Source organism: Sceloporus undulatus, unplaced genomic scaffold (genome assembly GCF_019175285.1).
Source record: "Sceloporus undulatus isolate JIND9_A2432 ecotype Alabama unplaced genomic scaffold, SceUnd_v1.1 scaffold_14, whole genome shotgun sequence".
NCBI classification, from domain to species: Eukaryota; Metazoa; Chordata; class Lepidosauria; order Squamata; family Phrynosomatidae; genus Sceloporus; species Sceloporus undulatus.
Window position 1 is genome coordinate 4369401 of NW_024802936.1, and position 27481 is coordinate 4396881.

Consider the following 27481-nt stretch of genomic DNA (forward strand, 5'->3'; position numbering starts at 1 on the left):
GCCTTCACTTCTTTAGTTACCTTGTTGCACCATTTCTCATGCTCAGAAGTCCCCCCCCCATTGCTGCATGCAGAAACAAGGCACCTGACCACTAGGGTGCAGCCAGGCACCCTGCTTTTGCATCAGACACAGCAATGGGTGGCTTCTGAGTATGAGTGACGGTGCAGCAAGGTAAGGAGTGCACGCTGGGGATCCTTATGTTGGCCTGAGGATTGACACAGGTGGACACCAAAGTCAGAAATCAGAATACCATGACCTCAGCCTGCGCTTTCTGGCCCATCTGCTCAGCCCCTGAGTTGAGTATTTGGACAAAAATAATTAATGTATTTTATTGCCATTTGTAAAATTTTTGGATAGCTTCCTTTTAAAACCAAAGTCCTTCCCAAAATAGCTTATAGCATAAAACAGTCAAATTCAGTCTCAAATTCTAGGAGCAATTTAATGTAAGGAACTTGCAGGTTGGAGAGTTTAAGTCAAATACAGCACCTAAATCCCGTGTGGTCAGGGCACTGGGATTCCAGCACGACAGTCTCTTCTTCCTTTCCCCTCTACTTTCCCTTCACTGCTGAGAGCTGCTAAAGTATTAGCATCCGAGGACTTCCTCACTCCTCTGGAGAGCAGGTTTGGATGCACATGGTGGGCAGGGGGGTGGGGTGCATTAAAAAGGGGAGAAAGCTTGGTTCTGTGGATTTTTACCATTGGATCCTGCCCAATACATCTTGGATGCAATCATAGGCACACTTACCTGATCTGAGTCCCATTGAACTGAGCAGTACTAGTTCTGAATACACATGTGGTAATATAAGGAAACTGCAAATAACGTTAATGCAGAATGTAAATTTAGTTTCTGTTGACTATGGCTGCAACTGGAATATATGCCATTGGTAGTTTATTGTGCTTTTCACCCTGTTTTTAAGATAAAAGATTCATGAAGGTGCTGCTTTATTTTCAAAGTTTAACAGTGCCTGCTAACTAGTGTAAGCTCTTGTTTCTAAACTTTTGTACTGCTTGGAAGATACGTGACCAAAAATATAAGTATAGATGTAAGAAACATATACTATACTGGCATATAGAAATCAGGAACATGGGTTTGGGACATGTAAACATCAAAAGCTTTTTAGAAGCTAGATAGCTAGATTAGCTCATGGCTTCCAGGTCCTAGAATCAATGTCCTGGTATGTAGTGCCACTTGTATGGCAGGCACATTGCCATGCCAAGAAGATCTTCCTCTACCAAATTCCAGTGCTCATGTCCTTATTCCCAAAACTGTGGTACATGGACTAGTTTATGATTAAAAATGACTGGCAATCTTCTGGGGGGATTCTTCATTACCAGTACCTTTTCCTTACCAAAGCTACACATTACCAGCTGATTACATTTTCATAGCATATGATCAGTTTTCTATCCTAGCAGAAGGTTATTTTATTTGATGTTTATACTGGAAATCTCTTGGCTGCAGACCCAGAGTGCCTGCATGTTTTCAATTGGAAAGTGTAATGCAATATGGTGGATAAAAAAAAGGCATTTGGGAAATGAAATTGTAATTTGGCAAATAGGTTGGTGAATTAAATTTCATTTGCTTTTTTTTTTAATCTATCCCGTTGTATTATACTGAAAGCCCACCTAACCTACACACAGCATGCCTCATATTTAACCAATGTCCACCTGCACCCACATGGAGGAATTGAGTCTTGGCATGTTTGAACTATAAACCTTACCATTTCTGATGGAAGTAATATAATTACATTGCTGAATATATTTATATCTGACATCACCAAGCTGTAGTTTATTTGTAATGTAGTTGAACAATAATGTACAGTAATTCTGTTCTTGAGGTATGTGGAAGTGCCGGCTTAGGCTAGGTGAGTGTACCAGGTAGGACAGATTTGTAAGTAGGACTTTAGTGGTGTTTGAAAGAAAAGGCAAAAGTCAAAGACTGATCTACCATTTTTCATAAATTACTATATTTTAACCTCCTTTTTCTTTCATTTTCTTTAAACAGGTGGCTGTTCTTTTGATGAACCATTTACCTCATGTGGATATAGTCAGTCTGATGATGATGATCTTAATTGGGATCAAGTCAACACACTACTAAAGCCTTCATCAGATCCTTGGATGCCCACAGGTTGTTTTCATTTGAACTTTTTCTTTTGTATTTTGTCTTTTTACAAAATTATGTAACACAAATAAACATGAAGCAGTTTTGGAGAGAGATGTTAATAATAATTTGAGTTATGGTAGTTATGGAAAAGGGAGGAGAAATGGAAAATAAGAGAATAATGGAAAAGCAATTTATATCCGTTGATAGAACTCTGTCACATGATGTGCTGCCAAAAAGAAAAAGAGAACACGAAGTGAGAATTGCATGTTTACTTCTGGTTCCCCAATTGACAGTGTGCAACTCACCTTTCTTTCGACATGCAGAATCTGACAGGTCACCTAGAGCTTATTGTGGCCTCCTCAAATATTTTGGACTCCTGTAAAAGATTAATAGAATGTTCTGAATCCATTCTGTTAGATGACAGTTCACAGTCCTTAGAAGAATGTAGATCATAATCTTGTGCAAGACTCAACACAGTACCTTTGAAGTCAACTGCAGTGCAACCACATGCATGTTTTCTTGAAGGAAGTTCAGTGGGAAGTTCATACTTTACTCTGAAATATGCCTAGGCCTGGTCTGTAAGAGAACGAGAAATGTGGCATTCTTTAGTCATTTTTAAAGTTCATGGTTATGATCTTACTAAGGTGAACTATTCTGTGAAGTAACTTCTTAAACACGCACAGACAGACACACTCAACCCTTTGGAAATATATTTTTGAAGAATATAGCTTTGAAGAGTTTCATGCTCTGTACAAATAACTAAAAATAACTGAAGTATAAATACAGATGTCCAAAAATAAAGCAGGCTTGAACAGTTAATCTGCAGTGATTTTATTTAGAAATGAACTGCTTGCATGTAAGAATCCATACATGAAAATATATTTTAAAAAACCCAACCTCTCGGGTATAAAGGATATATTCTTTTGTCTTTATTATACTAGTAAGAACATCTACAAATCTACTTTTAGAAGATTTTTTCTCATTTTGAGACTATCCACAATAAACCTTGAGAATAACTGTGGATGTAAACTAATTTTTATTAGATAGGATGAACTTCTCACAGTATTTGGAGTCCCGTGGTTTGCAAGTGCTGCTGAAACCTGCATTCACTCTCTCCCTGATTACTACTTAACTGAACCTTGAACAAACAGGGCGCCTGTTGTGTGTATGGGAGAACACTTGGATTAATTTTTTTTGTAAGTTGCTTTTAGTACCATTTTTTTTGGAGAAAGGTGGATATCAGTCAAATAAATAAAAATTAAATAAAGAGACACACGGATTTTCAGGCATTGGTGGAATGAAGAAAACTGGCCAGTGGCCCTCCTGTTCATCTCTGACAGACAGCATCATGGATTAGATACCTTGCAGCTGTGCCTAAGTTGAAATATGTAATCTTTTGTTGCAAGAGCCTGCTGTTTCTGCTTGTCTGCTGTGGTTCCAATTGCAATGCCACATAATTGGGTTTTGTATATAAACCATCCCCAAGCTTCATTAAGCCAATCCAAGCTGTCATCACTCTCTCTACTGAAACTTTGCAGTGATGGCAAACTTCAGAGACAATGTCAAAGGTCTTACTGAAATCAAGATATGCTATATTTACAGCATTCCCTTCATCTACCAAACTGGCAATTTTATATTAAAAAGTGATCAGATTAGTCTGGCGTGAAACCCATGTTGACTTTCTGTGATTATGGCATTCCCTTATAAATGTCCACAGACTATCTGTTTAATGATCTGCTGTAGAATCTTTCCTGGTATTGATGTCAGACTAACTAGGCAATAAATATTGGGATCCTCTTTTTTCATTTTTTGAAGATGAGGACAACATTTGCCCTCCTCTAATCTGCAGTGACTTCTTCTGTGCTCCAGGAGTGCTCAAAGATTATTGCCAGTGTCTCTGAGATTACATTTTCCAATTCTTTTAATACCTTTGGATCTAGTCCATCCGGTTCCGGAGAATTAAATTAATTTAGATTAACCAGGTACTCCTGTACTACCTCTTTCCTTGCAAAACTACTTTATTAAATAGTAGTCTGTCCTTTCAATTATATTCTGATTACATTCATGTTTATCAACATGTGATTTAAATCAGTGATGAACACATATGGTATTGCTTATTAAGTAATTCTATGTTGAGTCTTAAGATTAATTCTTTTTATTTGGTGTTAAAATTTAATTGAATCAATGAATATAAACAGATGTCATCATCTAAAGTTTCATAGTACCTATTCAGTGGAAAACATGATTTCAAATTGGGATTGGCAAAATAAAATGTTTGTTGTTGTGTGCCTTCACTTATGGCAATCCTAAGGCAACACTATCATGGGGTTTTCTTGGCAAGATTTGCTTAGTGGAGGATTGCCATCACCTTTCTCTGAGGCTGAGAGCATGTGGCTTGCCCAAGACCACGCAGTGGATTTCATGACTGAGATGGCAATCAAACCCTGGTTTCCAGAGTCATAGTCCAGTGCTCAAAACACTATGCCACACTGGCTCAGTGTAAAACAGTATAATGTAACTCAATGTAAAAGAATCAACAATCGTATATAGTAAGAAACATTAAGAAACAACAATGCTTTGTTTTAGAAGAACATTTATGTATATATATTTGGAGGACTTTTTAGTGCTGATTTTCTTCCTGCTTATTTATGTGGAAGAAGCTTACTGATTTTGAATCAGTAACACTCACTGCTGAAAAAAACAGTGATATCACACACACACACACACACACACACACACACACACACACACAATCTTGGTGGAGAGAAAAAGCATTCTCATGGCTTTCGAACTTTGAAGAACAGGAATTCATTGTGACTACTCCATCTGCAACACACTGAAAAGATCATTTCTAGCCCGACAAATTAGGAAAAGATTCAGTTTGTATAAAGCAGGGGAGGGGAAAGTATTTCTCATGTGCATCATGTAGATCCCAATCCTGGTTTCAGACGTCTTGGTCCCCCCACAACGTTGTGAAATCCTTAGATGCTAAGATTTTGAGAAAAGAAAGAGTGCTGGGGAAAAACACCTCCCCATTGATGAATTAGGACTCTAGGAATTATGATTCACTCTTTAAACTCCCTCTACTACCCACTAAAAAGATAATTTCTGAGTTGACCAATTTTGAGGCAAAAATATGACAGTGCACTCCTCACAATTTGCTTGATACAAAGACTGATATAAATTAGAAGGATATATTATTTATTGGAATGGATTGGTGCTTTTGTTGCTTTATTATTCCATTAGTAGAATGGATTATTAATACTAATAATAATCTGTTATTCCAGGAATAACTTTTGAGTGGTCATGGTTGGATGTGTAGCCATGCAAAAAAGGTTTAATTAGTCTGACATTGGGAGAGATATAGCAAAATCTTGTCTCTGTTTCCTAAATTCTATGGTAATAAGCAGTGGATTTTAAATGTATGATTTGTGGATAATTCTGCCTTCCTGACTGAACCATTTACTGCAAAAATATTATTAAACTAGATAAAACATTCAGTGAATTAATTCAATAATTCCTTGTCAAAAACAAAAGGAAATCATAGTGACATTCCTAATTTCAGACACTGTGCTTCAGTGAGTGAATTAATGACAGTATGTAATGTTTCACGATCAATTAGGCAATATTAAGGAAAGTATAAAACACAGTTCTTTATTTCTGTTTTGTTTATTTTAATCAAGAGACATATTTTATGGTTGAAGTAGATCTATCTATCTTTTTGAATATTTCACTTTATTTCATTTTTGTTGAATGGTTTACTGTACAAAGTACTTCCTAGTTCCTCTCATTTATCCTGATAATGTGCCATCACATTGAGAGCCAGCTGTTATTCCCCTTCCATTCTTTACAGCATGGGCAGTGCCTCTTTATTATGCCTCACACGCAGGTAGTATTCCGTCTTTTATTGCTTGTGTGCATTCCGTCAGAGGCCTTTGTATAATCTGCTAGCAATCTGAATTTGTTTGGAATCAGGCATGGACACCAAATGGAATATAATATAAAATAAATCAGTGCAGCGTTTATGACAAGTCTTGCTTAATCTGACCAAGAAGATTGGATAGTCACAAAGTTCCATGGGGAAAGTAGCAAATGGAGTTACTGTCTTGAAAGCAGAGATGTTGAACAATAATTCAAACAAATATTGCCAACTGAAATTCAAGGCCCTTTCTCTTTCAGAAAGTCTGAGTGAATAATGGAAATGAAAAGTGTGTTAACTGTTCGCCTGTGACCCAAAAAGTCTCTCGTGTAATAATGAATTGGCCAAAATACCACCATCCCATTGATGGACTGGAAATATTTGAAATATTTACTTATCCATTGCAGTGAGAGAGACTTTCTGTCATGAGATGCATTGTGTAGGGTGGTGGTGTTTTCAACAGACATCACCCGCTTCATATTGTCACACTCACTTTTGTTCTAAGAACACTGTGTGTGTACTTGTTCAGTTATTTTATCAGCCCCCTTGCAGTGACTTGAACATTTTTGTGATGGAGTTCTCAGTTTCTGAAAAATTGAGAAACAATTCCCCCCTCCCCCAGTCAATAGATAAGTATATGCCCCCTCCTGCAAGATTACATAAGGGCTGTTTACATGGCTGAAAGGAGTTATGCTCTCCCTGAAAGAGAGAGTGAGAGAGAGTACAGGGAGGCTCCTGAGCCCTGGCATGAGTGAAGCTTTGTGCTACCCGAGCTTCTCTCACCAAGTTTGGATTCTGTTGAAGTAAACTTAAGTGTTTTTCTAGTCTATGCTTCTAATAGTAGCTAGACAGATACTTCTGAGAAGCACATAGCATAGCATAAAAATAACCATTGCTGTTTTCTACCAGTACCATGGGATGAAAAAAGGAGACACAAAAGACTGAAGTAACTGTAAGACCATTGGATTAATTTCCTGTGCAAGCAAAGTCATGCTCAAAATTCTACAGCAAAGACTTATCAGTGGTGCAAGCTGGGTTCAGGCAAGAAAGAGATACTGGGAACCACCTGAAAACATATGTTGTATAATGGAATGCACCAGAGAATTTCAGAAGAAAATCAGCATGTCTTTTGAAGAGCAAAGCCTTTGACTGCATAGATCATGAAAAGCTAGATTGCTCTTAAAGAAGTGGGTGTGCCACTACATTTCATTGTCCTTGTGTGTAACCTGCACTCAGGACAAGAAGCTGCCATTAGAACAGAATATGGAGAAACAAAGTGGTTCCCAATATGAAAGGGAATTAGAAAGATCTGGATTCTTTCACCCTATTTGTTTAACTTGTACACAGAAAATATCATACTCAGAGTAATCTTAGACTCAGTTGAAGGAGGTGTGATTAGAGGAAGGAATGTCAACAATCTAAGATATGCAGGTGACACCACACTACTAGCAGAAAATAAAATAGGAACAATTACTCGGGAAAGTCAATTACTAAGGAAAGTTGAACATTAAGAAAACAAAACTTATGACTTCAGAGGATTTACATAAATTCAGTGTGGACAATGAGGAAATTGAAATAGTTAAAGATTCCCCATAGCTTGGATCAATCATTAATTGAAATGGAAATTAAAGTCAAGGAACTAGGATTGAGAAAGGACTGAGAAAGGCAGCTATGAAAGAATAATACAGCATCCTAAAATGTAAAGATATACAACTGAAGACTAAAGTTAAGATTGTCTAAGTCATCGTATTTCTCATCACTATGTATGGTTGTGTTAGGGAAACATTCCCAACATGTTCATTTGAAAGGAGTGTCCTTAAGTGACAACACGAGAACCTGAAATGTCCATAGGCAATACGCACTTTATTGATTGGCCAAGACGACAGCACACCAGCAGATGGTGATAAAATTGCTGCCGCCCCCAATAGCCATTTCCAAAAGTTTTTATAGCAAAACACAGTTCATTGTTTACATAGCATTAGCTTAATTGGTTATTTAGTACACACATGATTATACAACAGGCAGTTAATTGGCTATTGTCTAAACATCAAGTGATTGGTTGCGTTCACTGTCCACGCAATGGTCACGCATTTTCTTATTGGCTCTACATTTGCTATTACATTTGCTAGGAGTCTGGAATGGAAAGAGATACTAGCTAGGATGATCCTGTTCTCTTTCAAGGTTGCTGCTGAGACACAGGCCATTGTATCTCTCTAGAAAAAGGAGGGTCGAGGGGGTGAGTGTGTACTATGGTCTCACACACAGTAAAAAAGAGTGGGGGCCATCATAACCCATGCACTTTTACTCTCTAGCTCATTCTATGAGTCTACTGTAACCACTGATTCTTTTGCAAAGCCATGTACAGAAGCAGAAAGCAAGAAAGCATAAGTTCAGCCATATTTATGTCCCTCTCAGTTGTGAGAAATGGATTATCAAGAAAGCTGATAGAAAGAAAATCACCTCATTTGAGATGTGGTACTGGAGAAGAGTTCTGCAGATATCATGGACAGCTAAAAAGACAAATCAGATCAAGCCTAATCTCTGCCTAGAAGCCAAGATGAATAAATTGATGTTAGTACAATTCAAAAGCATATCCGTGTTAGTCTGGAAAAATCAGTATGCAAACTAAGAGAAAAAAGCTGGTAACATGAGTTTTCGTGGCATGGAAACTCCAGAGACAGGGCTTTATAAGCCAATTGTGTGTGAGAATGCCAATTGAAATTCAAAACTTTGTGGTTATGGAGGATGAGGGGGCATCTCCAGAGACAAACGATGGTAATTGGAGAACAAAATCAGGAGGAAGGATGTTGCTGAAGGCCAAGGGGAGTACATAACTATATGTGAATGAGTCTTGGAATGTAGTGTAGGAACCAGAAAGATATGTTGAGATTGACTTGAAAGCAGTCAACAACAACCATGGTAAAATGATATCCACATGAATAGTGTTGCTGAAACTGGTCAAGTGTTTACTCAAATTGAGTTCAAGTTAGGCTTATTTTTGCATATTTTATTCTAAACGTCCTATCCTTGTTAAAATGATTGTAGACATATTATAAATTAAAGGAGGGGGAGAGCATACAGAGAATACAGAAAATTCCATCTCAGTTGGATCACAGTGCTCCCCTGAACATGATCAAATAAACTCAGATACTGCAAGGGTCACTTGCTTTCCCAGATTTGGGGATTTTCTTGAGCTATGCTCTGAGGATCAGTACTTCTGACAAACCACTTGGCAAGTTCCTTGATGTATTCAGTCTTTGTGAGCCCTTATGTGAAATGTTCTGAGATGTATTACTTGGTCTAATGTGTGGACTGGAATGTAGCCATCCAAGTTGTTTGATACCACACTGAATTCAGCAGTGCAATTATCTTCCATTTAAATATTTCAGAATTGACATTGAGAGGCATATTTTATGAAAAGGCATGGGTTTAAATACTATCTTTTCAACTTTAGAAACCCAGTTAAACCAGAAAATGTATAAAATCGAATTATGGATAAAAACAAAAGTGAAACCAATCAGATGTAGATTTATTTATTAGTATATCTGTTTTCATGTTCCACAGGGTTTTTATTTATTTATTTATTTATTTTTAGTATGTCTTGGTAGTTCATCTCTCATTTGGAGAGTACTTTCCCTCTGAGTGAGGTTGTAGTGATACATGTTGAACTCTTGCAGTGCTGGTTATCAGTTTATTCCCTTGTGGGTCATGACCATCTCTGCACATTGTTCCTTCTCAGTGCCTTTAACAGCTTCTCTATTTTCAGTCATCATTATTTATTCACAGTTCTCATAATGCTGTTATCAGCTGTGACCTTTCTAAAGCAGAGTTGTAACCATATTTCCCTCTTCTAGAGTACAAGGCATGAGTTATGGGGAAACATTCTTTTGTAAAAATAATGAGGATGTAAACATAATAGGACCAATAACTTATTCTACATACAGGATGGAGAACATTTCAGCTGTGAATATGATTTGGTCAGAGTTATTAATGATCAGGAAAGATGGGCAAGCTACTCCGAATTACTCAGCTGTCATTAAAAGGAAAGTGACAGAGTACTGAACTGTAGTGGAGAACTAAAAGAGGTCTTTCTTGTTTTTAGGTCTTGATGTCTTGTTGGACTTCTTAATTCTAGTTTCCTTGAATTCAGTGTGCAGCTAAATTCATAGTCAGATGCAAAAGTGCTTCCCTTTAAAAATCAGAATGTGGTTTTACTTTTTAAAAAGGTTGATTGTAATTCTATACTGTATATGCTGTCTCTCTTGTGAAGATAGAGAATAAATTAGAAATTGCTGTCACTGAAGGGACAGATAGAATTTAATTTTTCCCCTGTGCCAAACATCACATTAATGTCAGAGAAGGTAGATAATGTTCCAATCTGCTGAGAAAGGTCATGGCCTTGTGAGAATAATAACTTTCCATACTAGCCCTCAAGGATTTGTTTCCCCACAGCAGCCTGACTGAAAGATAAGAAGGCAAGATGTTGTATAGGTATAGCAAGCCAGAAATCAACAAAGTATCCTAGGAGTTTTGAATTGATAGGGAACTTCTTTTTGTCTGACAGCAGAATAAATAAATAAATCTGAAAATAATGCATGCACCACCCCTGACTGGAAACAAATCTACATGTAATTTCATAATTTTGTATCAAGATGAAAATTATAAGGTAATAAATCTTACAGATGAAAATTAAATAGCATCCTACAAAGAAGCTCCAGGTGCCAAAACATTTGCAAGTTGTGGAAATGAATAGTCTCAGATACTTTTAAAAGTATTTTCCTAAACCTGTCTCTAAATGAAAATTAAATAGCATTCTACAAAGAAGCTCCAGGTGCCAAAACATTTTAAAAGTATTTTCCTAAACCTGTCTCTAACTTGAATGCACACATTAGCAATAGCAATATAAGCTTCATTTATATATCACTTCATACTGAACTAAGCAGTCTCTAAGTGGTTTACAACTATAAGCTAATTGTCCCCAACAAGTTGGCTACTCATTTTAGCCACCTCGGAAGGATGCAAGCCTGAGTCAAGATTGAGCCTTGGCTAGTACTGAACTCGCAACCTTATGGTTTTTGAGTGAGTGGCTGCAGTACAGACATTTAACTACATCACCACCAGGGCTCCATGTGAATTCTCAAAAATCAGAGGGTTTCAATATATTAATATTTGTTTGTTTAATATCTTGTCTTTTGGGGAGTATGGAACCCAAGGAGATGTACAGCATAGGTTAAACCAAAATACAGCTACAGCTGTGGAGCGAAAGTTAAAATAACAATTGAATAAGCAATCCAGTTTGAAAGCAGTAACATAAAACAGTCTCAAAGCATAGGCCTGAAACAGATGGACCATAAACACCAGCTTTGGGATGTGTTGGGGGTGTGATGTTTATATGACACACACCTCAAATGTGGCCAGAAGCTACACAGAGAGTGCGCCAACCCAAAAGAGCCAACACAAAAAGGAGCGGCAAAAAGCTACTCCTGCTGGCAGCCAAGTTCAGGACTGAAGTGGTGGCCCATTTCAGAAGTAGGCCTGTGCAGTCACTGAAGTCCTGGTGCAGTTGGTCTCTAGCCACTCCTTTTGCCCTGTCTGCATGAGCCCATAATAATAATAAAATTGCTGCACCCTCTTAAAAGATTCTTCCGCAACAATCAGTTAACAGCTGAAGGCTTCAGAAATAAAAGATCTTTGCTTGCCAATACAAGGGGTGCAGAGGTGAGGCCAACCTTGTTTCCTGTAAGAAGGAATTTCATAGTCTGTGAGCAGTCAGCAAGAGACCCTCTTCCATGGCCTTGTGAAACATGTCTGTGCCCACCCTCTGAAGATCTAAAGATTCAGGGAAGCTCATATTCAGATGAACAGTTTTTGTGATAGCGAGGAACTGAGCGGTATAGGGCTTTATAGATTATAAGTGGCACTTTGAATGGAACTCAGAAACAGACCACTAACCAATAGATGGCTATTGTATGATCTAGTTTGCTGTATTTGGGGATTGTGAGTGGTTGATGGTAGAAATAAAAATGCACTTGGCTCTCTGTATTCACAGATTTTTTTATCCATGGATTTAGGCACCCATGGCTTGAAAATATTCAATGAATATATATAAATTCTAAAAAGCAAACTTTGATTTTGCCATTTGATGGTAAGCGACAGCATTTTACTATCCATTGTATTTAATGGGACTTGAAGATCCATGGATTGTGGTATTCACAGCGAGTTTTGGAACAAAACCCCAGCAGATACCAAGGGCCCACTGTAATACTCTTTCAGCTGGTTTCTGGATAAAGATGATTGTTTTAATAACTTCAGCTTCTTTGATTTTTCAAGGAAGTATAAATTGGATGGTCAAGTAACCAACAACCATCAGTACTGCCCAACTGTCCAATCTACATAAGTTGCATGTCAAACATAAAGGGCCCAGTTCTTTCGTGAAAAGGACTAATTCTTGTGCATAGAATGATCCCATAGGGTATAACAGAGCCCAGTTTTACTTCTCATCTCCATCATGTCAGTATGCTCCAAAGGATGGGATGCCTATGTAGAAACATATCATTATTTAGTGTCTCTGCTTTGCTTGGCCAAGTGGCAAGTGTTGGGGGATTTGGATAAAGCTTCCATTTTGCTATAGTGATTTAGTTTACTGTAAATTCATAGACCATCAGAGATGTACAGTATGTATGTGTGAAAAGACTTGATTATTGGGATTTCTGTAAAATATAAAACAGGATTAGATTGCTAAAGATAGATTATTTTCTGGCACCATGATTGGGTTTAAACTGGTGGACAATTGAAAAAACCTTTTGTATAGCATGGCTAAGGTAAAAAGTCAAATTAAGGAGCCAGTTCAAAGGCAGTGATGAGTCAGAAGAGATTAGTCAAATTTCAGTGGTGTTAAAGTTGCCCGAATCCCCATTTGCAAGAATAGCTAATAAGGACATAGAAGAAATTAATTCCATTTCAATTTAGTAAGATGTTATCTCATTTGTACTTCTTTTATCAATATACTCTTCTTCCACTTTTGTGATGAAGTTCTCTAGTCAAAAACCTATTCCAAAAATGTGTACTAAATTGGGGGAATACCTTATTTTCAGTGTGGAAAATTACACTAGAACGTTGGCAGTATCAACTCTGATTGAGCATAGGAGTCTGAGTAAAGCTTGATCTTCTCCCTCTGTCCACAAGAGTCTGACTATTTTTAACACTTGCACCAGTGTATTTGTTAATTTAGCATAGTATTAAATGGTGTTATGGCATAGATGTACCAGCATAAATACACTATACTAGTGGTTTTTTTTTCATATTTTCTATTTTGTGTACGTTTTTAGCATCCCCCCCCCCAGCCCCATGGGTATAAGGGAAGAATACGACAGTGCCTAATCTTTTTGGCAGTGTGTACCTTAACTAACTGTAAAGAGTACTGTGACGCATTGTTCTTTTTGATACTTGTTGTTAAACACTAATGGCTGTTATCAGAGGCATTTTAATTGTAACATAATACTTTAAAGAATAAATACTGTTTTTCCTTTGTTCAGTGCATTCTTTTGTGTAGTCTTGAAAACCTATTCTAACACTTGGATGCTATCAAAGATGCTGATGAAAAAAGTCCCAAAATCTCATTGTTACATGTGATGTTTCTAAATGAAAATGGCCTAACATAATCTCATTTTGGAAAGCTATAAAACACGCTGTTTAGTTTGAAGTATTATACTTTGAAAAACCACTCTGTTTGATAGCCTTTGAATGCCGCACAGTGGCTGTAATAATTGGAGGCAGCATATTGGAAATTTATTGCAATTTTATTTTAATAATTTCTTGGTCATTATATAAACTGTAATGATGGTGTTTATTTCTGGGACACGGGTAGATGCTGGAGAAACTGTAGTCATGGAATACATCCTGGTTGCCCTTTTGAGGCTGTTATCATTGTGGTGTTGACATGAAGTGTTTCTACAGAGTGAGGTAAAAAGTATGGAACATCTCTGTGGGCTGAAACTAAAATAGATGGGTTTAAAACATCAGAGTTGCCGTAAGGTATTGTACCCTATGAAAAGGAAGAAAGAGGCCCAAATTCATTTGCTAGTCCCAGTTGGGGCAGACCTAATTTATCAACTGTTAAATGGTAGTCAGACCTTATGTTCATCCCATTGATTCAGTCAGTCTTCCCCAGTTGGGACTAGCAGTTGAATGTAGGTCAGAGTGTCTCATGCTACACTTGACACTATACTAGTATATTACGAGCTTTGACGTATTATTATGCATTTTCTGAGATGCATGACATATAATAGCGGAACCTCGGGTATATCAGCACACTTAAACAATTGTGAGGGCTGAATCAGAGTGGTTTATCTGAAACAAAGTTCTACAGCTCCTGTAATCAAATCCTATCCTCTGCCTGAGAATCACATCTTTATCTGTAGCAGATTTCAATAATATTTACCTTATCATCAACTTCGTCTTGGAATAATCCACACAATAGGTTACTTTCCCCACTATCACTATGCAACTATATAATGGACATACAATCACCATGTTATATCATCAATAACAGCAATAAACAGTATGTACAATCTTCCAGGTTCAATTTAGAATGAATAACATAATCTATTATTCAAAGGCAAGTCTTATGATACCTCAGTTTACTCAGATTCAAGAGAGAGAGACTCACAATCCATGACAGTAGACATTTCTCAAACTACAATATTCCCCAGTGAAGTTAAAAAAAACCCAACAAATTTGACAGGGCAAGATTTGTACCCAGAAACCATGTTATGAAACAGATCTCAAAGGAGAAAATGACAGACCCTTTTATTGTCACCTACAATTGCATCTCTAGTGTTAGCAGAGACTACTCAAATGTACCATTAGCAAGCTTCACTATATTCTGGACAATAATACTTACCTCTCATAGGTTAAGGTGGCTGATATTTAACTTGCTTACAGATCGGGCTCACCAATCCTAAACCATTACCCACATACATCCGGAAACAACATGGATATACAGTTGGACCCTACTGCAAATTTGAATGGCATCTCTGTCCCTACATCTAGTCTTGCAACACCATTCCAACTCCTCACAGTGTCACTCACAACTCCAGGGGTTCATTCACTCATCCTCTAGCATGATATATGCCGCCATCTTTCACAGGCAGCCCCAATGCTAAAATCTCAGTCTAATTTTATAACATTATTTTTCTGTTCAGTAAGTCTGTTATGTTTGTGTTTTCAAATATCTACTTTACTTAAAATATACAGTTTTTTTTTCACACACCTTTTCAAATATGTACTTCTTTTGTACACTTTCTTGGTCAACAACATCATACCATTTGGGATTTTGACATCTAGGCATGCAGTCCTGACCAAAATGGTAAAGGGACAAATGAATTGAAACTAGGAAGCTGTAGTAGTACTGAATCAAAATCTCTCCCAGTGTAAAGCTGTGGGAAATAATTTAGCCTTGCATAAACAACCTGGCCTAATTTTGTGCTGGCATTATAGCTGCATCCCTGACTGGAAGGGGTTTAAATCTAGAATAACTTGGCTCGTCCATTGTTTTGTCACATTTCTTTACATTTTGGGCTTTTCTGCTGGCAGATATTAGCTGGCAGAACAGTTTTGCCAGCAGATTGCGGCATCAGCAAAGCTCTAAGATTAGGTGGCAGAAGAGCAGATCTACTGGCAAAAGCCAAATTCCTCTGGCAGATAATTTGTCCCTACAGGTGGCTTATCTTTGGGTTTGGAATTCACTGCTCTTGTGTTCCAGTTTGTGTACATACTGTATTTAGAAAGTGAAAATTTGGTTTGAAATGTGAACTGAATAAATCTTTTACCCTGTCTAAATTCATATTTTATGTCTTATCTTATTGGAGCATGGGCTGGATTGTGTAGCAAGTGATAGCAGACCCTCAAGTATCAAAATGTTTTAAACAGGCAGGCTGGAAAGTAGAAGAGCTTGCCATAGGGATGTTCTTTTGGCTTCAGCACATTGCAGTTTTGCAGCTGCTGAATAAATACAAAGTAATGTAAATTCATTCAGTTGCTTGATTTATTGTTGTTCTTTGTCAGAAGCTAGGGAATTTTTAAAATCTGAATTCAGAAGAATGGGACAAACTGTTGTTCCAAGGGGTTTGTTTTATTTCAATTAATGCAGAACATATTTACACTTATTTACACTTCAGTGTAAGAATGCTTCTGTTAAATTATGGAGAATTCTTAAAAAGAAAAAAAACATAAAAAGTAAAACCTAAATTTTTAGCATGTATTGAAAAATACATTTGGGAGAGATTAAGTGTTATTCTCAATATGATTAGAATTAAATACTGCATATGTTCAATATTAATTACATTCCTAAAAACCCAACATATTTCCCTCCAACATATCTCCATGTATGGGTGCCTATGGTCAATTTTTTGTAACACATATTCAGTGTCAATTATTTAATCCCATCTTCCTTCAAGTGAACTAATGTACAGAATGTGAAAGTTACAGTTTTGAATTTAAATTGAATTTTAAAACAAGTATTTTCATAGTTGCTCTTTGCTCCTTTTATTTAATTAGATAACACTAATACATAGGTAGCAATACTATTACAAACATACATTTTTTTGTTAATTAGGTAAGGTTACGGTTATGATCATCATTACCTTCATCTAAAAGTAACAGTGGGATCCTATCTCAAAGATGAACCGGTAGGACGATACACTTATGCATTAACTTATTCTGTCAGTATTAATGGTAGACTGGGAGATGTTTCGATGGAACTCAGCTTCAACTGGCCTAGTGCCCATCCAGTTGGTCTTGGCTATTTTGGCCAGTTGAAATGTACTGGCTGATTAGACATGAGCAGTCTGATCTCTGAAATCTGCCAACAAAGGACTTTGGTGTCAGAATTGCTCTACTGTCTGAGATCTGCTGCCATAAATGCCAAAAAAAAATGGTACGGAGATATGACAGGGCAAGGCAAAAGCTGAATTAAATCCAGACCTCCTCCAGCAATGACCATATATTTAGGCTGGCCAGGCTATTTATATAGCTCAAAGTAATTCCCAACATCATTAAACCATCCCCAAACTGGGGTGGGGTGGGGTGGGTATTTTATTCAGCTCTGTTACAGCTGACCTATTGTTGACTCAGTTGGTACTTTTCCATCTTGGCCAATGAAGATCTGCACTCTTGGACTCATAACTTCTGATTTCTGTGTGACCTATCTTGCAAATGAGAGAGGAAGTAAAAAGCAAAATGTAAGGAGCAGAAAGTAGGAAACAGATGGTTCAGTGTGATGCTAGAATAAGATTGGAATAAACTGGAATGATGAACAAATGAGTTAAGGGCAAAGCAAACACCAAGGAGAATGCAGTAGACAGTTAAAAGTTTGTGAAGCTGCAGAAATACAACCAAACATTGGCTAGTCAGAGTCACCATTATATGAAATGCCAATGAGAATTGTTACCAGCTGATTTCTTTACTCTTTCCAGTATTAATTTAAGTGTTTGAACTGTGGCGTTTGCACATCAAAGTGAACCCAGATGAATATTAATAAAAAGAGAGAGACTATAAACCTCTTTCTAAAATTCAAAATTATTCCAATAATGCATATTTATTCCTTCAAAGAAACAGAGAAAAATATTTTTGGTTCTGGTGGTGTGAACAGGCATATTAAGATGCTTTTTGGTGTCAGTATGTGAATCAGGAATCAGTATAAACCAGCAGTTCTTAACCTGTGGCTTGTGCAACACTGGGAAGCTCATTCCATAGCCCAGGATGAGAAGGCCCTCTGGGACACCGCAGCCAGCCTAGATTCTTCCCAGAGGACCTGAGTGTGTGGGTTGGATTGTATGCAATAAGGCACTTCCATAAGTAATCTGGATCCAAACCATGTAGGGCTTTAAAGGTTATAACTAACCCCTTGTACTGTGCCCAGAAACTAACTGGCAGCCAATGGAGGGATTTTAAGACTGGTGTTATATGGTTGGCTCTGGATGTACCGGCGACCAGTCTGGCAGCCATATTTTGTACCAAGTGAAGTTTCTGAACTTGGCACAAGGGTAGCCTATGTAGAGTGCATTGCAACAGTCGAGTGGAGAGGTTACCAGCACATGTACCATTGGAGTTGAATTAGTGAATTAGTGAATTATGTAGTTGAATTAGATATTAGTGTGCTTGGATCATCTGCCTTAATGGTACGTGTGTGTGTGTGTGAGAGAGAGAGAGAGAGAGAGAGAGGGAGGGAGATGGAGAGAGAGAGATGCAACCATAATTTAAATGGCCTTAAGCACTTTTAATGTTGGCAGAACACCTTTGTAATCTGTAGTCAGAAATGAAACTTGCAGAAATAAGAAAAGTCATACGTCAGGGGACAAATTGAGAGCATGGGGATACATGAGGATGAATTTTCTAGAAAGGAATAAAAATAAAATCTTATTTGGAAAGCAAAAGTAGACTTTTGAAGCCCTCTGTTTCTTTTACAGTTATGTTCATATCTTTTACTAATGTTATTCCAATATCATATGAACTGAGGGGATATACTTTCTGTTGTTTCTCAACAAAAGCTTGAGCCATAAAATCACTGGCCTCAAGCTGTAGATCAGGGGTAGGCAACTCTTTTGAGCCGGGGGCCGGGTTGCTATCCCTCAGACAACTGGGGGGCCGAAGCCAAAAAATAAATAATTAAATAATTTTAAAAAATTAAATATATAAATAAACCGGGACAAATGTAGGACAAAATTTTCAAATGGAGGGCACTTTTTAAATAAAAAAATGGAGGACACGCGAAAAAAATTGCCCTTTGTGCACCCTGGAAGAACTAATGGGGCGTGTGCCGCGGGCCCAAGCCTCATTACTTTGAATGGGGCTCCAGCATACGCTGATTTCCCCTTACATGGAGGGATCCGGGATGGATCCCCACGTAAGGGGAGGGCCCACTATACTATTCTTTAGTAGTGGTATAGATGAACTACTACTATCATCCTTGTTACTGGGTAGGCTGGGGCTCATAGTCCAATAGCATCTGGAGGACTAAAGATTTTCCAGGCATGTTTCATGGAGTGTTTACTTCATTCCCATTTGTTACATCGTTCAACTTTATGCTTTTAAAAATATTAATTCTTCTGCTCAGAATTGTGAGGTTGTGTGCTGGAACTTAAAGCACAATAACTTTTAGGCAGTATTTTTTCAAAGCATCCAAAATGTGCAGATCCAAGAGAAGATACTAGCAGAATGTAAAACATTATGGGTTAAGCTGCATCAGAAACAAGCACCTTCTCAAAAGAAGGAAGCCAGTTATCTTATGACTGTATAGATTTATGCAAAATGAGCTCACATGTAAAGATAAATACAGCCTTGAAACTGAGCTAGCATGAAAAGTGGAAACTCTTAAAGGCTAGTGACACCAGATTTGGTCGCATCATACTCAGTTAACTTTCAGCTGTTGGCCCTTTCCATTCTGCATTAGTACACTGTGCCCATGCCATACGCGGGTGCACTATACGTGGCTTCCAAGCTGCGAGCACATGTCCCATTGTTTTTAATGGGGCATGAGCATTCGCGAATTTCCCCTTACGCGAGGGGATCTGGAACAGATACCCCGTGTAAGACGAGGGCCCACTGTATAAAGGCAACTTGCAACATACAAGAGATACCATAGATATAATTGTTGTTGTGTGGCTTCAATGTTTTTCTGACTTATGGCAACCCTAAGGCAAACCTGTCATAGGATTTTGTTGGCAAGATTTGTTCAGAGGAGGTTTGTCATTGCGAACCCCTGCGGTGGAGAGCATGTAACTTGGCCAAGATCACTCAGTGGGTTTCCATGGCTAAGTGAGATTCAGATCCTGGTCTCCAGAGTCGTAATCCAACACTCAAACTATTATGCCACACTGTCTAGATATAATAGGCTTTTAAATTATTCCAAGCAAGGTTGGTCAAGCTTATGGCTCAAAGAAACAATCAGATAGAAGAGTAATAAGGCATATTTATCTAGAGAAATGGAGTATAACAGAACTGCAGCAGATCAGTCTATTTATCACCTTAAACAGAGATAAACGGAAAGCAGTAAACAATGGTAATGAGTAGTGAAAAGATTAATCCTTTAATTTTCTTTCTTCCCTCTATACCTCCCCCACCCAAGCATTCCTCATTTTAGAGATTGACCACCCAATCCACAACTCACCCTATCCACAAATCAATTAAGGCAGAACATTGAGACTTAAGCAAGCTTATTTCTTTTGAATAAAGACTAACTCAAGGACTTAGGGCTGAAACAGATGGCTGTATAGGGGCAGCTTGACACCGCCCCTTTGTGCACCAGATTGAGGCCACGACAACCACACATCACAGCCCCAATCCAGCTCTTTTCCGGTACAAAAAGAAGTGGCAAAGTGCCAGTCCTTTTTGCACTGAAAAAGGACAGATTTTCCACTGTGGCAGCAGCTTTTCTGTGCTCCTGCAGCATGTGGTGTATAAATGTATAAATGCATGCTGCTGGAACACTGCAGTGCTGCCCATCATGTGGTCAAGCAAACAGCGTGACTCCAGCTTGGGGGCAGCATTGGGGTGTGCGGTGTCTAAATGCTACGCTTCCAAGCAGGCATATTGTGCCGGTCTGCTTCACCCCTAAGTTTAGAAACCAAAAATTTTGGGTGATTTTACAAAAAGGAAGCTATACTAGAATGTATGCCATGATAGTAAAAAAATATTCAGTCCTGTCCCCTTAAATTGTCACTGATTAAAGGCCTTTTAAATAGGATTGATACAGTATTTGTGGAGTAGAATTGTTTGTGGCAGCCCTATCACCTAATGTTCCCAGATACAGTGAGCTGCACCATATGCGGGCTCATAGGCAGCTTTCAGCTTACGCTGAAGCCGCCCGGCAATGAAAACAATGACACACACGGTGTATTCGCACGGCCGTGCAACAAGCCCAAGCCCCATTCTAGCCAATAGGGCTTGAGCATAACTGCTTTTTGCTCTATGCGGGGGGTGGGGGTGGGGGTGGGGGGGGGGTGGTCCAGAACGGATCCCCCATGTAAAGCGAGAATGGATTGTATTAACAACTGTTTAATCAGGAAAAAATAAATAAAATATTTGGCACATTCTCTCTAATTTGAGACACCACTGAAGACAAGTTTAAATATTTGAAGGGATGTCATATTGAGGAGGGAGCAAGCCTTTTTTCTGTTGCTCCAGAGAACAGGACCCGGAACAATGGATGCAAACTGCAAGAAAAGAGATTCCACCTCTACATTTTGAGAAACTTCCTAACAGTAAGGCTGTTTGACAGTGGAACACACTTTCTCAGCAAGTGGTGGAGTCTCTCTCCTTGGAAGTCTTTAAACAAAGGCTGGATGGCCATCTGTCAGATATGCTTTGATTGGGAGTTCCTGCATGGCAGGGGTTGAACTGGATGGCCCTTGTGGTCTCTTCCAACTCTATGATTCTAAGTTCAGGCCCCTAAGTCAAGGGCCGTAAAATACAATTGTCAAAATAGCTATATGCTCACAGTACTTAAAAACAAACACAAAACTCATGGAAATGTTTGAATAATTTCCTCATTTGCTATCTCATGCTCAATAATCCCACCCACTGGATCTTTAGGAGCACCAACTTGCATCCAGTTACATATCTTTAGACATAATTGGAGCATACTCAGAGTTCATAATGTAAGGGCCTGAACAGACAGACCAAAATAAAGCTGCTTCAGGTCACTTTGGAGGTATGCTGTTTAAGTGAAACACGCATCTTAAGAGGCCAGAAGCTGTGCCAAAGCTATGCTCCAGCCCTTAAGACTGGAGCATGGCTTTGGCGCGGCTTCCGGCCTCTTAGGACACATGCATCATTTAAATAGCATACCTCCAAAGTGACCCAAAGCAGCTTTATTTTGGCCTGTCTGTTCGGGCCTTTAGTTTGCCAGTATCTGGCAGTAGAAGAGCCTGGCTGCAACAAGAACTAGTCCGTCAGCTGAAGGGTCTCCCCCCTCCCATTGCACCATTAGCCATTGAATAAATATTCATTTTACCCAACAGTTTGTCTGAACTTGATAATCCACATTTCTTTTTTAATGTAGTGGTGTGCAACCAGGTCGTTACTCACAACATGCTGTCAAATATGTAGTTGTATGTAGTTGTTGGTTGAGGTACATAATGATTACAGGTAGAGGCATATCTGTTGCTGGGCTTGTTATCCATTGTTACATTTTTACTAGACTGTTGGGATAAGCTAAAGGTTTCTCTGATTGTAGGCAGGCTGACTTTTCTCATCAAACAACTTCAGCCTGGTCCCTCCTTGGACAGAAAGAGAAGGACTTAAAAAAGGCAATGAATTCATTCCAGGTCTTAATCTAGATTTTAAAGGAGTTAGTCAAGGTGTTTGAGTGAGTTCAGGTAGATCTATAAAAGCAATTTAAACAAAACAGCCCTCTGAAGTTTCTGACACAACTCTCATAATTTTAACTGTGCTTACATTGTGTATATCTCTTGCTGATTCCTTTGGGAAAGACAAGTAAGGTTTGAGTTGAAGATTCAGGAAGAGCAACCCACCACACCTGGGACCTAATGCCATTGAAGCTGTCAAGAGTAGGACTGCACACTTCATCTTTCAACTCTTGCCCCTCCTCTGAGAAACCTTCCTACTGTTGCCTGCTTTTTTGGCCGAGGGAATTATTATTTAGGCACATAAGAAAATAATTTCTATGTTGGCTTGCTGCTAATGCATAAAAGGAATGAAGAATAGCTGTATGGTGGAAAAGAATACAATGCCTTACAATTACTCTGTAGTAGTAACTTATTTTGCTAATAGAAAGTTTCAAAAATTGTAATTGGTCCTTTCTCATCTGAAAGTTAATTACTGTGTACAGTATGAGAAATCCACTAGACGTGTTAAACAATATTAATGTAAGCCTGCTATCATTGACATTTTCTCATCACCGCTTTTTCTGTTTCTCGATGTGACCTCTGGGAATTTTATTACTAAAATATATTGCAAAGGGACACAACATTAGCACATGATGAGGGGATATTCTGTACTGTATACTTCACTCAGTATTTATTGCCTGTGGCTTTCACCAGTTGAACAGATAATGAAATAAAAGTAATAAAGACTTTTAAAAAAAACCAATAGCATGTTTTCTTTCAATATTAAATAATAATATACATTGAGCAGGGCCGATCTGGGCATCTATAAAATCTTTCAGAGGCCTATGCTACCATTGCTGTTTTTCACTTTTGGTGTGAGCATTGTTTGTTCACATTCAGTTCAGAGGGACTTCTTCAAGGCCCTTGCTTACTTCACTAGCTTCATTTTATTATCCAAAAATCTCACTGTGTGGGTACTTCAGCTGTGTAGTGTAAATTCACAGCATCTAATGGAGTCAGATTAAGTGAAGTAAAGCTAAGCCATGTCAAACAAAATTAAAGGGAGAAACACTTCTAGTGCCAGATGAGCTCTAACTGAAGATTTATGTAGGCTAAGACCTTACAAGATCCCTTAATTGGACTGTAGAGAGGCCTTTTCCTGGTTTTGCAAACTTAGACTTTTCTAAGGCATGGGAAATGGACATCTCTACCTGATTCAATAAATGGTAGCAGGGCTGTGCCATGTGGTTGGAAGGGCCTAAACTCTAGTGATGACATAAAACTTAATTAAAACAAATTAATTTCCCCCTTGATTTATTGCTATATACTGTAATGTTGAATATATCAATAGATGACAGATTTTAAAATCCATGTGCAGAACAGTTCCATCCTTACTACTGTTATTGTAACTTAGATTCACCTTCTATAAATTAGACTGGGAAGCTGGGAATCTTCCTCCAGAGCAAAGGGACTGAACTAGATGAAGCTGTTGCATCATATATACATAGGTGTCAATTGAGAAGGTTTATAGGTGGTCACTGTACAACAGATGTTTGGATTTAGCTTCTTTTCCCCTGATTAATTTTGGATTAGAGGCAGACTTCTCTAGACTTCAGGCTTAACCTTGTTGTTAACTGCCTTTGAGTCAACTTTGGTCCCATTCACACTACAAAAATAATCTGGAATCAATCTGGGTTATGTCCTTTGTGTTGACACCCACCCCAAATGCAGTCAATGCACTTTGAGGGAGGGGAGCTACCAAAAACACCACTTAACCCAGGAAATTAGATACCCCCCCCCCGAGTTTTTCTGAAAGGTCTGCATTGATCCACATCTTTGGCAGTGTGAATAAGCTTCTAAATTGATTTGGATCACTCTGTATCAGTCAAGGGAATGGGGGTGGCTCCATTTTATCCCGAAACAATGGTATATGTGAATATGAACCCAAAATGTAATGGGAACAGTGATCCCAATATGCATCAGCATGGTGATCATTATTTCTGCAGGATAATGAGGGTGAATGCCCCTAATGACTCATGGCGACCCCATGGATGAGACACTTCTAAGACCCACTGTTCTGAGCTACTTTGCTCTGTTCCCTTAGGCTTCCCTGACTGAGTCTATCCATCTGGCATGTAGTCTATCTCTTTTTCTCCTACTCTCTATCTTTCCAAGCATTATTCTCTTTTCTAATGATTCATACCTTCTCATATGTGTCAGTAGTTCAACAGCTTCAGTTTTGTCATCCTGGCTTCTAAGGAAAGCTCACACTTGATCTGTTCTTGTACCCAGCACTCAGACTTAACCTACAGTGACTCAGTTTTAAGCCTGAAGCTCTTTGTTGGGAGTGTCCTCACTACCCTGAAATGATCAGTCTTCTGTGTACATTCAAAATTTTCTTTACAAATACAAGTGGGAAAAGAGGTGACCTCTCCACTCAACATGAGATAAACTTTGGCAACTATTTCACTGGGAGTGAACTCCTAGGAGTGGTTTAACTGTGTGAATTTCAGCATCTGTTACAGAAATAATCCCACAGTGCGAGTCAAAAGTTGCGCCAAGAATGAGGTAGTTTGGTCATACAGAATACTTTAACTCTTGATTAAAATGTGAATTTCCTGATTCAGAATTATATTCTAGACCATAATTATATTTTCTGGACTATTTCAAATATATTTAAGATAAGAAAAATACAAATTTAAATAAGAGTACTATTATGAGATGACACACAATGATAGTGGACTGTTAACATTTAAGTAATTAAAAATTTAGTTGTTGTAATGACAACAAATCACATATTACTTGTTATTTATTTGTTACCATATTTATACACTAGTCTCTTCATGTAAAAACAAAACAAAACCCTGCTCCAGCTGGCAAAGAGAATATTTTTAAAATCCACATTTCATGAAAACCATTATAAAACAAGTGCTAGCAAAGATGAGAGTGAAGAAAACCATTGCCAGTTAAACATTTCTTAAATGCCTATTAAAAAGAAACATTTCCAGCAGATAGTGGAAAAAAGCCAATGAGATGTCTTGACAGGCTTCTATGTGGGAACTGTTCAGTAGCATTTGATAATATTCTGAGCATTTGTATAAAGATGTTTTGTTCAAATGCTTGACAACGACAATCAAGCCACTAGGTCTCCATTTGCCTTTTGTCGCTGGCAAGAGTATCTTTTGGATCACTGCACTTTCTTCAGGTTCCAGCAACTCTTAGACAAATAAATAAGTAAAATAAAACTTTTATTTTTATCCCGCTTTTCTGTGATGAGACAATCAAAGCCGCTCACAACATATTGAAATATCCACATTTACAAAATTATGTCCCAAATTCCCCCCTTAAAACAAGATTAAACATGTTACAATTAAAATATTATTAAAAACTAAAATACTATTAAAAACACAAAAAAACAATAAAAAATATAACGAGGACAGAGCGGTCGGCTAATACATGATGTGGGGGGCAGTCATTCTGTGGCTGGGCACTTTTATTCAAGAAAGGCCTGCCGGAAGAGACTTGACAGCTTTTTAAAAGCTGTCTAAGCTGGCAATTTGGATCTCGTCTGGCAGGCCGTTCCATAGTTTGGGAGCAATTGCAGAGAAGGCCCTCTGGGAGGTAGCAGTTAGTTTCGTTTTTAAAGGCTCCAATAGATTCCTCCCAGAGGACCTGAGGGTGCAGGGTGGATTATATGGGAACAGGCGATCCCTCAAATAGGTTGGGCCCATGCCATGTCGGGCTTTAAAGATTATAACCAACACCTTGTACTGTGCCCGGAAACTAATAGGCAGCCAGTGAAGACATTTTAGGACGGGTGTTATTCGGTCACTCCTAGTTTTTCCAGCGACAATGATGTGCTTATTTAATTCAATTCCCAAGGTAGAGTATCATGATTTGAGTCTTTGGAGGCAGGGATGGGAAGGCTTCTGTAAAACATGTCAAGCTAGGAAGATTGTATTGTACACGGTAGTGCCACAGAACTTAATAAAGAACATGTACAACTACTCTTGACCACCAATCCTGGCATGATAATAATAATAAATAATAAAAGCTTTATTTCTAGCCCGCCTTTCCAGAGATCAAGGCGGGTTACAATGGTGGATTTGTAGTACCATTGTGGAGTCTGTCTTTGTATAAACCAACATTAAATAAAATCAACCTCCCATCACCTGCACTGAATAAGGTAATACTCCAGGCTGTTGTAAGATACTTCTCTGCCTTAGGTGAGGATGACATCCACTATCTTGGAGAATGGTGAATGAACCTCATTCCACAGACTGACACTTACTGGAATAATTGTTTCTGAAGCACTTACGATGTGATAATGTCATTCATTACATATGAAAGCTACAGATACTTAAGGAGTATAGGGCAGGCACAAGATATAACCGGCTCAGATTTTGAATACTTTTTTGCCTCCCAAAGCTGCTAGCTGAAGTGAATTATTCACTTACTTTGATAGCAGGACTGATCCTGGTTAGACCCTAAAGATGCTTGTAAACTTTAAGGCACCAAGCCTAACTACTGAGGAGTAAGCTTTGAGGTAAACAGTTCGTTAACTGGGCCCAGGTTAATCTATCCTACACTGTACAATGTATATATATGGCTATGATTTGTTGATCTAACCCAGAGGTTCTCAGCCAGGGTTCCTGGAATCCTGTGGTTTCTTGAGAGGTCACTAAGGGTTCCTCTAGAGATCTTTTTTTTTAAATAAACATTTTTGGAGATAACAATCTCTTTGTTGTTGTTGCAGGGTTTCCTTATAATTTTTTGTAGGTGTTCCCTGAGACCAGAAAATTATTTCAATGGTTCTTCCAAGGTGAAAAAGTTGAGAAAGGATGGTCTAGAGTAAAATACTGTGGTACTGTATACTAAATGCAGGGAAAGCACAAGGGACAGTGAATCATTCTATATTATATTAATGTTTAATAGTCTTTATAGATAGCATTATGCAGTTCCAGGTTTCGCTTTCAAAACAATCAGCCTCTCTATTACAACAGTTCCTTCAGTGCAAATTCAGTAACATTTGTAATATTGCAGAAGTTTTTGCATGACTGGGTGACATTCAAATTAAAGCAAAACAATTAAATGAAACTAAATAGACATGCATCA

The 27481-nt window shown here is 38.2% G+C and overlaps 1 protein-coding gene across 1 annotated transcript in view; it reads left to right on the forward strand.

The window, feature by feature from the left end:
- Positions 1-27481, forward strand: part of LOC121917274 (receptor-type tyrosine-protein phosphatase mu-like) — a 259269-nt gene that overhangs the window by 153510 nt on the left and 78278 nt on the right. Inside the window, exon 2 of the mRNA XM_042443057.1 lies at positions 2003-2125. Within this exon, the coding sequence (XP_042298991.1) occupies positions 2003-2125 (123 nt within the window). The remainder of the gene's footprint in view (positions 1-2002; positions 2126-27481) is intronic.